We start from the raw sequence: 13926 nt of genomic DNA, 5'->3' as shown, positions 1-13926 counted from the left end.
TGTGGCTCCTGAGGAGCCTGTGTGCAGTGCAGGGTGTTCTCAGTGCTCCCATTCACAGCCTCTCCTTCTAGTGGTTCCCTCTGTTCTCCCAGCATGCGCAAAATGGCCTCCAGGGACACGGTGGGGAGGAAGGTGAGGTAGAGCCTCCCCACCAGAGTCCTTCGAAAAGCGCAGCCACCGTGTGAAGCACCCACAAGCCATGCAGTCTCCATGGGGGAGGCAGGCCAGCCTCTAGTGACTGGTTCAAGCAGCTTCCTCATGAGGAAGCCTACACTATGGCTTGAACCATTCGCTAATGCGGCTATATCTCCAAAACTAGACATCATAGGGCAAAACGGGTCCCATTTTTTGAATCAGCACCCCAAATTCATATCAAACCACCATAAAGTTTGGGAAAAACTTTTCTGACCCTCAATTTTGTAGGCCTGGGTAGACCTGGAAATGGAAAAGGTGCAAAAGAGAGCGACTAAGATGATTACGGGGCTGGGGCACCTTCCTTATGAGGAAAGGCTACGGCGTTTGGGCCTCTTCAGCCTAGAAAAGAGACGCATGAGGGGGGACATGATTGAGACATACAAAATTATGCAGGGAATGGACAGAGTGGATAGGGAGATGCTCTTTACACTCACATAATACCAGAACCAGGGGACATCCACTAAAATTGAGTGTTGGGCGGGTTAGGACAGACAAAAGAAAATATTTCTTTACTCAGCGTGTGGTTGGTCTGTGGAACTCCTTGCCACAGGATGTGGTGCTGGCGTCTAGCCTAGACGCCTTTAAAAGGGGATTGGACAAGTTTCTGGAGGAAAAATCCATTATGGGGTACAAGCCATGATGTGTATGCGCAACCTCCTGATTTTAGAAATGGGTTATGTCAGAATGCCAGATGCAAGGGAGGGCACCAGGATGAGGTCTCTTGTTATCTGGTGTTCTCCCTGGGGCATTTGGTGGGCCGCTGTGAGATACAGGAAGCTGGACTAGATGGGCCTATGGCCTGATCCAGTGGGGCTGTTCTTATGTTCTTAGATGAGGAGAGATGATCCAGAGCATTGGAGGGAGTAAGGGGTACAAAGCTTCTTCCTTACAGTACTCTGTCTTCAGACAGAATTTAAATAAGGGAAACTCTGTCTTCAAACAGAGTTTAAAGGGAACACACCACTAAACACCATGCAAGTACAAAGCAAGGAGAGGAAGTAGTAAAGTGCTATTTTCTTGCTCAGTTTTTAAAGGGATGTGTTTCCTTTAACAACCCAATCCTGAGCTGCCCAGAATGTGGGGCTGCTGCAACACCAAAATGGCTGCTGGCAGCTCCTCAGGGTAAGGGGACATTTGTCCCCTGCCCCAGGTAAGGAAAGTAGCCCCACAATGAGGCTACTCGACTCTGTGCCAGCTATTTAGCCGGTACAGAGTAAGGACACCTTGTATTGAGCCACAAGGCCCAGCACAGGGCTATGGACCTGGCGAAGCTGAGCTCCGCTGGTCCCATCCCCCTCCCGCCCACTCCTTTCCCCAGTCACACCTCCCTACCTTCCCCTGCCCCAGAACACCTCCCCCCACACCCCCAGTCACGTCTCCGCTGCCCAGCACTCTGTGCAAGCACCAAGTAGCGGTCCGATGGCCTCTGACTAGTATTGGCCCAGTGCAGGCTCACACTGGGATCACTCTGCTGCTGGGCCTTGTGGCACATTTGCAACAGTGTGCAGTGGCAGCAAGCTTTGGGAAGCCCAGTAGCCCTGCTTTCTTCAGGATTGGGTCCTAAACACTGTGCGAGAACAGAGCGTGGGGAGGGAAGGGGATGTTCCAATTCTTGCTCATGTTTAGCAAGCAGGGAGTGGATCAGTGCCACTTGCACTCATGATGGGCTGGAGGCAGACTCTGGATGAAGGTCACACTGAATCTGCCACTCCTTCCGCCAGCCATCCTGATGCAAGCTTCATCACATGGCTTCATGGTTGGGCTAGCCATGGGTTTAGACACCATGTTTCTCTGCACTTCCTCTTTTCTCTCTTTTCCCAAGCAAGGGAATGGGGAGAGAAGGGTGAGTAGTGGTGGTGGATGAAGGTGGGCACTTCCAACAATCTATTGCCTTGGCCAAACTAGGATTTTAGGTGGGTTTTAAATAAAGGAAGCGGTAGCACAGAAGCATTGTGGAAGGTGGTTCCATGCATAAGGGGTTGTGAGAAAGTGTGGAGAGGTTTGAGGGCAAGACATCTTTGGATTGTAGGGCATGGTAAAACTGGATGAGCAAAAGCCACAGTCAGAGATTTGGCAGGATATAAGAGCAAAAAGATAAGGAGCTGTGAGGCCATGAAGGGTTTTGAAGGTATGGAAAGATAATACAATGAGCGGAAGCTTATTTGATGGTGCTGAATTGTGCAACACCTGAGTGGTGTTATATTTGAGTCTTTGATCTCATGCTTCCTCCTCATGTGGTAGCACTGATTTGTAAGCTTATGCTTTATTGATGTATTGTTTTTGTTTATGCTTTTAATGTTTTTTTTTTAATTATGATGGTTAACCACCTGAAAGATTTTTAACCATAAGGTGACATAAATATTAATTTTTTTTTATGTGACACACTTTCCTTGAGGGAAATTATCTAACAGTGCAATCCTATGCATGTCTTCTCAGCATTATGCCTAGTGATTTTAATAGAAACTGCACATAAGTGTGTATAGGTCACAGTATAAATCTTGATAACAAATAAGTAACAATTGAGCATTTATTGTGTAGAAAAAAATGCATATCTTTTCTGTTATCTAGTATCTATCTGGTAACCTTGAGGTATCAATTTAATGTATTTTCCATCTTTTCTAAAGTACTTTTTACATAATTGCCCTTTGCTTTTTCCTTTTATGAAATTGCAGCAAATTGAAAAGCACTGCTATTCATGAGTACTCAGGAGAGGCAAAAATTGATTTAGATTATACTATTAAAGGCAGGGCTTTTATTCTAATGGAATGGGGGGAGGGGACGGGACAGAGTTCCGGCACCTTTTTGCAGGGGCCCCTCCCCTTTGGAGGCATTCCAGGAGGGGGGCAGCAAAACAGAGGTATTAGCTGGGGGATGTTGGGTGGGCGGGCACCTGGCCCCTGCCTGACCGCACAACGACCCCCTCCTGCCCCAATCCCCAAGCTCTTGCCTGAGCCCAGCCCACTTCCCCCCCCCTCTGCTTCCCTGCGCAGCTTCCAAGCCGGTGGAGGGCGCGGGGGACACGCGCCAACGCCGCCGAGGAGGACAGACGGACAGCCAGCCAGCCAGGGAGACTGCTGCGGCACCCACAGAACGCCCAGGTACTGGCTTGGCGGAGGAGGAGGGGAAGGAAGCTGGCTGGTGCAGCCCCCATGCCAATCTGCAGCTTGAGCCTAGGCGTGTCTACTCAGAAGTAAGTCTCATTGTGCTCAATGGGGCTTGCTCCTGGGAAAGGGTGCATAGTCTTGAAGCCTGAGAGCCCAAGCCTATACATGTATACTCAGAAGTAAGTTCCATTGTGTCATAGCCTTACAGCCTGAGTAGACAGGCAGAGGAGGGGCTCTGAGGCTGCAGTCCTCTCCACACTTTCCTGGGAGGAAGCCCCACTGCCTCTACTGGGACTGACTTCTGAGTAGACAGCCATAGGCTTTGGCTCTGAGGCTGCAGTCCTCTCCACACCTTCCTGGGAGGAAGCCCCACTGCCCCTAGTGGGACTGACTTCTGAGTAGACAGCCATAGGCTTTGGCTCTGAGGCTGCAGTCCTCTCCACACTTTCCTGGGAGGAAGCCCCACTGCCTCTAGTGGGACTGACTTCTGAGGAGTCAGGCACAGGAGGGGCTCTGAGGCTGCAGTCCTCTCCACACTTTCCTGGGAGGAAGCCCCACTGCCTCTAGTGGGACTGACTTCTGAGGAGTCAGGCACAGGAGGGGCTCTGAGGGTGCAGTCCTCTCCACACTTTCCTGGGAGGAAGCCCCATTGACTCTAATGGGACTGATTTCTGAGTAGACAGGCACAGGACTGGGCCCTGAGTCTGCCATCCTATGCACAGCAAGCCCCATTCACTAAAGTGGACTTCTGAGTAGACATGCATAGGATTGGGCTTTTAGGCTGCAATCCTAGGCACTTTCCTGGGAGTAAGCTCCATTGACTAGAACGAGACTTACTTCAGAGTAGACATACCTAGGATTGGGCTCTTAATCCTGGCAGAGATATATATCTGCACCGGTTTTCACATACTAAGGGCAGGTGAAAAGGGATTCTATGTGTGTACAATGTGTTGTCCAGCCTTGCCAGAGATCCTCCTCATCCTTCCCCCACAAGCATGCCCTCCACCAGCCAGCCTTTGCAGCTCCTCTCCAGCAATGCACAGCAGCTGCTCAGGTCAGCAGAGAACATACAATTGCATGCCAAGCGCCTTCCCAAAGACACAGAGTATCCTGATACCTGAATTAAACCATATTTAATCACTTGTTTGCAGACGTAGCTGTTTCTATGTGCACCTAAGGACCCTTATCGTGTAAGAATTCCTTTTTTGTTCTTACTCCCACAGTTGCTTAGAGTAATTTTACTACATGGAACTCATGTAAGCCATTTTTCGGAATCCATTCACTGCTTCCTCTCCTCGAAGTAGTGCCACACTACATACTACACGCTACAAGTACACCTGTGCAGTATTTTTCCCCATGTGTAGAAAAAGTAGCTAGGGGGCAGGGGATGTGGAGATTGACAGCCCAATCTTATGCATGCCTACTCAGAAGTAAGTTCATCTTTAGGGGGGAAGCACATAAAAATATTTTATTTCTCCAATAAAAATGGTTTAAAAATAAATAAATAAATAAAAGATTAACCAGTTGTGAGTTCCTGCCTTTTTTTTTTTTTTACAAAAAGAGCATTGATTATAGGTATCACAATGCTGATAATGCATGGGGCAATCTAGATGGCTAGACTGTGAGGTAGTGATTTATGCAAAGTTGTGATACCTACCTAGTGAGTTTTGTCTGAGTGAAAGATGAATCTGTTTTTTCCCTATCCAAATCCAACATGAGCCAATGCTGCATGCCAGTCTAGCTCCCGGTACATATCTAGTTTAAGTTCTCTCATAGCTTCTTTTCATTTCTTTCATAAGAGCATAAGAATGCAAGTGTTGGGTTTATAGAGGAAGAGCCACATAGTATTGGAGGCTTTATATGGAGGACATTATAAAATGGAGCTATAGCAGTGGTAATTATATACTCTCATAACATAAGAACCAGGCTTAAGGATTGATTCATATATTTCTTACATCTGTTGATAACTCTTCAGTGTCTCAAACTAAGAACAGTAGCCCCCCCCATATCAGTGGGTCCCATAATTGCAGTTACACTTATATGCAGTTCTCCCCTCCGTCACGCTCATCTCACTTCTCTTCATTTGTAAACACTTTGCAAAAGGCAGTTTTCTCTTCCTTTTGCTTTGGAACATTTTAGAAAAGCAAGCAAGCAGTGAGAACCTAGAGGACATGACAGTGAAGAACAGTAACAGGAAGTGGAGTCTAGCATTTTCACTGTCTGGTTCCTCTGCTATCCACTTAGAGTTCTCACGGTCACCTCCTTTAGCAGCTGTGAGTCTAGGTTTTCACTGCCTGCTTCCTTTTTCAAAGCGTTCCAAAGCAAAAGGAAGAAAAAACTGCTTTTTATAAAGTGTTTGCAAACAAAGAGAGGTGAGGCATGAGTGTGACAAGGGGAAATTTCAGTAAAGTTCAATACTATCCATGATTTCATGTAGCAGCAGGAACTTATCCCCCATGGATATAGGGGGATGACTTCATATGAACTGCCTCCACTACAGTGGCAGACCTTCCCAGCCTCACACCCCAGGGCAAAGGTCCACCATGGCACCCCCCCCCCCAAGTGCAAATCTGCCTTCCCACCACTCATCTGATGCTTACGGAGCCTTGCGTGACCACAGGCTATGTCAAACTTTCTGAGGCATCCCCAAGGCTTTAAACTATTCTTCCGGAAAACCATCAATTATAATGGGAGGTCTGCCACTTCTCCACTGAAAGATCTTATTTTATCTCTGGTGGCAATTTCACATCATCATGTGATTGTTTCATCCACTGAGTGATGAACATATATGTATGAAGTCCCTTTAGAAGGCACAGCAATCCAACAACCAGATCATCTCCTATGGTTTGCTGTTTATCCTCATGTAAGGCAGTTCCTTGGGCAGGCATGAGTGGGAGTCGGGGTCAGAAGCCGGCAGTTATGCCGGGTCCTAGCCCTGTTCCTGTGCAGTATGGAGCGGCTTTAGACTGCTCCATTCTGCTCAGATCTGCCCCACCTCGTTAGATGGTGCAGATCCGAGAAGACCCATTGGGTCTGCAGTGCAACATAGGGTAAGGGGAAGCGATTTCCCTTGCCCCAGGCTGCACCGCTTTTGGCTCCAAACCTGGCTCTGGATGTGAGGCAGGCCTGCTGGCCTGCCTGCTCCAGGGCAGGTTAGGATTGCACTGTTAGTTTGGTAACACTTACCTCTTCAGATGTGAAGGCCTTTTGGGAATACATCATGCTGACCCAATGTTCACCAGTGATAGTTCAGATTTTTTTTTTCTGAGTTGGGCTTGGGTTTACCAAACGACTAGATTTTGAGGTGGTCTAAACAGGGCACTCTCATTAGGGTTCTTTGTTTTCACTGAAGATTGAGAGCTTGACTTTCCACACTTTGCACATGGTTGGTAATTGCACTGTATTTTTGTCACCATTAAGCTTATCAAACATTTAGAAGCAGTGATAAAACCTAATTTAGTTGAGAGATTACTCATCTCATCAGTAACCACATCAAATGATATGGCGCCAGCAAAAAAGGACTGAGAAGCCAAACTAAGAGTGATGGGTCATTAATTTAGGGATTAATCATCTTGCCTGAGGCCTCTGAAGAATCTTGACTGCTGATGTAGTAAAATTGGCATTTATCTCATGTATTATGTTTTCTGTGAAAAAACTAGAATATATATACATCAAATTGGGGGGAGTGGCTAATTTGGCAACAAATGGAGAGAAAAAATAGTACTGTATGTACATACCTATAAGTATACAGTATATAGTATTCATTGTACCATGCTGGCCCTCCATCTAGCAGAGTAGTGAAATATAGGACTCTTCTTCTCCATACTTTTTCATGTTTCTCATATATTGAATGTTGTGGAGAAAGAAAATATTCTAATACATGAGATAAATGCCAGTTTTACTACATCAGCAGTCAAGATTGCTTAGTTCACAGTATGGCATATTGGTAATTATACAGTGTAATTATGAATGTTCCATTATTATTTTATTTTTATTTAAAAATCTTCACTATCCCCTCCCAGTGGGAAGTTGTCAAAGTGGCTAACAGTGAGAAACTAAAAAACGACATTCCAATCTGTCCAAATAAATAGAACAATAAGCCAGAATTAAAGTCAGGGGAGCAACAAGTAAACCAGCCAATAGCAGATACCAAGAGTTCCTGAAATAAAAACATTTTCCACCAATGCTGGAAATAAGCTCAGGAAAGTACAGACCTCCTCTCCAGTGGGAGCAAATTGTAAAGACTGGGCACCACCACAGAGAATGCCTCTTCATGCACCACTGCCTGACATACTTCTGTTGGTGGCAGAACATGCAGAAGGACCCTCACCAGGTATCTCAGGGGGTGTTTCTTTCAGGTACCCTGACTCCAAGCCCATATAGGGCTTTAAAGGTTAACACCAGCACCTTAAATTGTACTTGGAAACATATCAGCAACCAGCACAGGTAGAATAAATTTGCTCTTCATACCTTGCGCCTGTCAGCAGTTCAACGTAGAACCCATAATTGCAATCCAATTGAGATTCAACTGCTGTATGGACAACGATGGTTAGGTTTGCTTCACCCCAAAAAGAACAGAGCTGGCATATCACTCTGAGCTGGGTAAAAGACTCCAGGCTTAGGCTAATACCAGGGCATCCATGTGCAATGCTGACTCCAGGAGTACACCAAGCTGCTCTTTCAGGAGGAGTGCAATTGCTTTCAGAACATAGCCATAACCTGGATCTCAGATCTCCCTCAGATGCACCTCTGTCTCATTCAGATTTATTATCAATTTGCTTGCCTTTATCCAGCCAATTACTGACATCAAACTCAGAATACCCCCCCCCCATTACCAGATCAAATGGAGATATAGAGCTGGGTGTAATATGTATACCATCCCCCTTGTTAGCCTCCCCCCCCCAGTGATTTAATGTACAGTTGAGTGTTGCTTAACAATGGGAATGTGTTCTCTGATCCCTGTCGTTAAATGATGCCATTATTAAACAATGTCAACTTTTTAAAGCCTCTGTAACCAAGGGAGCTATGCTCTGGAGGCTTTTCTTGGTCTCTGTGGGGCTCAGAATGGCCAATTAGGCAAAACAACAACAGCAACTTCCAGTTTCTGAAGTGATGTTTTTATGCCTTATATGGCATTCTGAGGCCTGAGGAAGTGATGTTCATCTGTTGATGTTAAAAAACATGGGGGACAAATTTGAACCCTTCAGGATCCCAAAGGTCAACAGCCTTTGGGATGAGCAGGACTTTTCCAGCACTACCTGGAATTCTGGAATCTGTTCTCCAGGAGAAATTGAACCATTGCAAATCAGTGCCCCAGAGATGCTCTAAGAAGGATACTATGATCAATGGTATTGAATACCTCCAAGAGGTCCAACAGAGACACAACACGGCAAAATAATCAACTAGGGCAACCAAGATGCTTTATGTTCTGAATATCGGCTAGAAGCCAAATTGAAATAGGTCAAGGTAATCCATTTCATTTAAAAATTCTTGGAGCTAGGCTGCTGCTACTCCCTCAGGCACCTTGTGCTAAAAGGGAGATTAAAGATTGGCTGGTACTTCTCCAACATGGTGGGGTCAAGGGAGGGCTTCTTCAGAAAAGGTCACACCATCGCCATTTTAAGGCAAGAAGGTATTATGCCTTTCTCCAGTGAGGTATTGTTAACGCCTCCTGCGCACTGGGCCATTCCCCCCAACCCTGCAGATATTACTCACCAGGATGGGCCAAGGGTCTAGCAGGTATACACCCAGTCTCTTACTATCAAGAAATATGTACACATCCTCAGGCTATATAACTAAATAATCCATAATAATAGGTAAGCAGGTGCAGAGGTATCTCACATGGCTCTTTTTATTATTGGGGGGGGGGGGACATGGACATGGGAATGGTCATTTTAGAACTCATCTCTTTGGTTCTTGTTTTTCCTCCCTTAACAGTTTTGTATGAACTTTTGGTTTTGCACACAACCATGTTTTATAAAATACTGTATTCTGTTTTTACATTGTTTTGTTTTACAGCTGCCTTGTGGTTGCTGAAGGATGGAAAAGCCAGGTATAAATATTTTACAGAAAATATATTTATCAGTTTCCCCTAGTGGTGATCCTTGCTGCCACTACCCCCAGTACATTCCTATCCTCTGTTTTTGGACAAAGTAGAGGGCAAATAACTAGACTGTGAGCATTTTTCACAATCACAAAGAACATCCTAAATATTGTGGCCCTGGGACTGTGTAGGTGGTAGTAGTTCACACAAAGCTGATATTAGCCTATAGGGCTGGGGTGTACTGGCTGCATTTGGTCACAGTTTGTCTTGTATCTGCCTGCTATCCTGGACTTTTTTCCAAGCTGTTTTTTGGTTTGTTTTTTAGTTTGTTTTGCTTGTCTTTCTTATCTTTAGAACCCCAACTAAAATTATTCAGTCTTTGTGGAATGTACATTTCTCCAGTAATGCAATGGCACAGTTTCATTTACCAAATGCTAAGCTTTAAGCTGTCAGAAAGTGGAACCATCTTTCCCAGCTGAGAACACATACTAATTACAGAGTCTGTACCAATATTTGGTACTGCAGCAATGGATAAGATATGCTGATTGGGCCCCCGGCATCTGCTCAACCTGGATATTATTTGCTTATAAATGTGGGTAGTGTGAGTAAAGACAGAGCCCTGTTTGAACTGCTTTGAAAAGAAATTTGAAAGCTGCTCCATTACTTGTGCTCAGAGAAGCTGCTTCTCAGCAGAAGTTCCCAAGACTGGGCAGAAACTGCATCCATTTTCTCTCTATTTCAGGCCAGATGTGACTCACCACCATCACACATGCAGTCCAACAACTCTTGTCCTTCTGTCCCAAGCTCCTGAGTAGGGCTGGGGAGGGGACTGCTTCTGCAGTGTGATTTGCTGTCAAGCTGCCAGCTCCTAGACTGTCTCCTCCTCTTAACTGCAATCACTTCAGAGAGGCTGCTGCTGCTGCTGCTTCCCTGCTCTCATCAGCCATAATGTGACCTGCCTGCAGTATGGAATGGAGATGTGTTCCTCATGCCTGGCTTGGAGCACATGAATAAGAGTGGGATTGGAAGAATGCTGAAGGAAAGGTAGATGCAACTGAGTTGCTTGGAATTCCTAGTGGTTTTATGTTTGTGTCTTTTGTTGCAAATTCCAAGAACCTTAAACTAGAGCCTTGAAGCAGAAATGGATAGGAATTTGCATCCCAACCAATATGCCAACTCAGAGATAGGTAGAACACACTGCAGAATTGCTTAGCAATTGTACTGACTAGAGCTAAATACTCTGCACTGCACGGTCAGGAGAAATGATATGTGCATTAAAACACAGGTGAATTGCTGTGTACTGTACCTATGGAATTGGATGCATGCATGTGTAGAGGTATTTACATTGTGTTTTGTATATACATGCATTAGGAGAATTTTTGGTGCAATGTATGTTTTCATTCTAAACTTTATTTCAATCCAGTGCATCTTGGAATCTAGTGTACTTGGAAGCAAGTTACACTTAATTCAAGTACTGACTCCCAGGTTAGTGTGCATATGTAGAGCCTATATCTGTAAAAGTCACTGCATTGCAATGCAGAGTGCTCAGTGGGAGCCCATCTGTGGCATATTCTGAGCTGGAAAAAGAGCTTTGGATTTTCAGAGCCAACATCAGGTTTGTAGGAAACAACTCTGCAAGGGGCTGTGAAAATCTTTTAGATTTTTAACTGTTAATATAACATTTTGGACAACTGGGTTACCAAGAGCATGGGCCTTTTTGAGCTATGCTGTACCTCTGAAACAACATTAAACCTGATTTTTGACCTCAGTGGGGTCTCTGTTTTAAGTCCCAGTTGTAGAAATAACTGATGTTTATTGGAATTAATATTTTTGGAATGTTCTGGAGCAGGTAGCTATAACTTGCATACTACATTGTATGTGCATTGCAAATTTTAAGTGTACAGGATTATGCTGTGAACAGTTTCTGAGGTAAGTCCCATTAAACTTGGTGGACTTTTATTTCTGAGTAAGCATCTTTAGAATTGCATTGCATAGCTGAAATCCTAATGCACATTTAGGAATGAATCCTATTGAATTTAGTGGGATTTCTGAATGAACATAGGATTGGGTTATAAGACTTTGTTGTAGCTAAATGAAGTGTGAAACTAAAATTATGCCCAGATATACAAAAATACAAGGCTAGACTGCAAAATTGACTTTTATGCCCAATCCTGCAAAATCTCTGCAAGGGTGAATTTTAAACATGTCTAAATCCCATCTTTGGATTAAGGTTCATAAAGTTCCATTGATTTTGGTAGGATTTAGCATGTATAAAGTTCTCTGGATTGCAACCTACATTGACATTTCCTTAGTGTTTAAAGTGCAACTCATAGAAAGCTGTGGGAATTTATGATTTCATGCTGCTTCATGACTTATGAGAATTGTGTCCACGTGGATAAACACTTTGAAAACTTGGCTATAAAACGAGATGTAAATGTTTTCATAGATACACTAAGTCAGGTGTTTGCAGGGGAGGGTTATTTTTACAGCAGTTTTGAGGTGTGGGGAGGCATGCAGACGGGGTTGTGGGTTCTCTGAACCGTCCAAAGAGCCATAGCAACCTCCAGGTAAATCACTAAATGCAAATTACTAAATGATGGGTTTTTCCTCATTGGCTTAATCAACATGATATTCATTCCTATAGTTCAAGTGGTTTTTCAGAATACATTTAGGTTCCTTGAATGAGTACTGTAACAACCAGCAGAAGGGCATGCAGTCTAGTTTTATGCACATTTCCCCAGAAGTAAACTAACTTTGCTAAATGGGCCTTACTGCATAAGTGTGCATAGGATTACAGCCATTATGAGGGATGGGGAAGTGCGTGCGTGCGTGCGTGTGTGTGTGTGTACACATGTGCTATGGCACACTCTGCCCATAAAGGAATGTATGTAGCAAATCTCAAAGCATGCTTGGGTTGAAGGACAAAGAAGAGCTTTTGGTGCTTCCTGATGTTTTCAAAAATGCAGGTGGTGTTTTCCACTTGTATTCCTCTGTCTTTGAGACAATGATGATTTCCAGGACTCTTTTTCCGTGTTTAAACAGTTTTAGTGAGTGAATGAAGAAACGTAGCCATGGCTGGGTCAGGCCGTCAAATCAGAACGTTCCCAACAGAGCTGAGTGACATCTACACTGATGAAGGTGATGGCTACCGCGTGTATCCGAAGAGCTACTATGACCTTGACATGGTCCCCAACCTCAGGCGGAGTAACAGTACCTTCAGTAAGAACAAGAGGAGAGCTCACTTCTCCCCCAGCATCAATGAAAAGGCAAGTTCATGGAAAAAGAGAGAAAATTTGACTTTAGTTCTGTGTGGTGGAATGTAGAGCAGTGTTTATCAACCAGTGGTATGGGTACCACCAATGGTACTTGAGGTGGTGTCTGGTGGTTCCCCTGGACACCTGCTGCCCAGCAGCGAGACCAGGAACATGAACCAGCAAACAGCTGTAGGAGGTTCTAAAGCAGGGGTCTCCAAACCCCAGCCTAGAGGCCATATGCGGCCTGCGACAAGCCTCTATCTGGCCTGCGGAAAGCCTGTGGTCCCCTGCAAGCTTTTGGCCTACTCAACCAAATGTGACCAGACTTGTGCGCCAGTTGCATCTGGAGGGTGTTTTGAGGGCCGGGAATGCCTTCTAAAGGCCTAAAAACATCACTTCCTGGTTTTTCTGAAAAACCAGAAGTGATCTTTTTGGGCCCTCTGAAGACCTTAGGCTTTCTGAGGCTCTCGAATGTATTTATTTACATACATAAGACCTTTATTGGCATAGATAATGGAATATTTATTTAAATTTTATATTTATATAAATATATATAGAAATGTATTTATTTTTTCAACCCTCAACACCATGCCAGATATTTGATGTGGCCCTCTGGTCTAAAAGTTTAGAGACCCCTACTCTAAAGCATGCTTTTCTGCACTCGCAAAGCCCTCCCATCCACCCTGAGCCTCCTACTGGTGATTGTCGTATCACATCTGTCCCCCCCAACTCAGAAGTGACTGGCAAATGTAATCGCCAGTTACTTCTGATCATACTTCAGATAGGTGAAGTGGTACACTGGAGGACAAACGTCGAGAAACACTGGTCTAACACAATTACTGTAAATAAATAAAAGCCCCCAAGACCATGAATCCAAGTTGAAGGAAACGGTTGCATCACTCTTGAAAGAATAGTGTGGTTATAATCAACTTCAGAGCTGTTATGTGCGTTATGAAAAAGTAGAATTCTGTACCTTGAAGAACTGAATATGTGTCATGGCATATTTTATTTGCCTTCTACTAGTGATTGCTGCTATTCTGCTTTCCCTCCCCTATCTCCACAGGAGAATCTCAGCTCATGGATCCCTGAAAACATTCGGAAAAAAGAATGTATTTATTTTATTGAAAGTTCCCAGATGTCTGATTCTGGGTAAGGGAGCTACTCTGAGACTTTATACTTTATGTTCCTTTTTTGCTACCCATGCTGTATACCAAGGTGGTGATAAGCAAACATAGCAGCACAAGTTAAATTGCACGCTTCCTAAAGGGGCAGTGGTTGCACAGGTTCCTCTTGCAGTAGGATGATGGTGATAGATCTCTCATAACCAGTA

The 13926-nt window shown here is 44.5% G+C and overlaps 1 protein-coding gene across 3 annotated transcripts in view; it reads left to right on the top strand.

Annotated features, from left to right (window-relative positions):
• The first annotated feature begins 10310 nt into the window (after positions 1 to 10310).
• TRPM2 (transient receptor potential cation channel subfamily M member 2) overlaps positions 10311 to 13926 on the top strand; it is a 49494-nt gene continuing 45878 nt past the window's right edge. For 2 of the 3 annotated variants that reach the window (XM_066619267.1, XM_066619269.1), the window contains exon 1: positions 13684 to 13745. In XM_066619267.1, coding sequence (XP_066475364.1) covers positions 13732 to 13745 — 14 coding nt within the window. In that variant the 5' untranslated portion in view covers positions 13684 to 13731. Of the gene's footprint in view, positions 10387 to 12384; positions 12609 to 13659; positions 13746 to 13926 lie in introns of those variants that run through there. The other variant, XM_066619270.1, reaches the window with a different exon arrangement.

The sequence above is a fragment of the Tiliqua scincoides genome, chromosome 3 (assembly GCF_035046505.1).
Source record: "Tiliqua scincoides isolate rTilSci1 chromosome 3, rTilSci1.hap2, whole genome shotgun sequence".
In the NCBI taxonomy this organism is placed as follows: Eukaryota; Metazoa; Chordata; class Lepidosauria; order Squamata; family Scincidae; genus Tiliqua; species Tiliqua scincoides.
The sequence above is the reverse complement of the archived record's forward strand: the minus strand, read 5'-3'. Positions and strand labels throughout refer to the sequence as shown.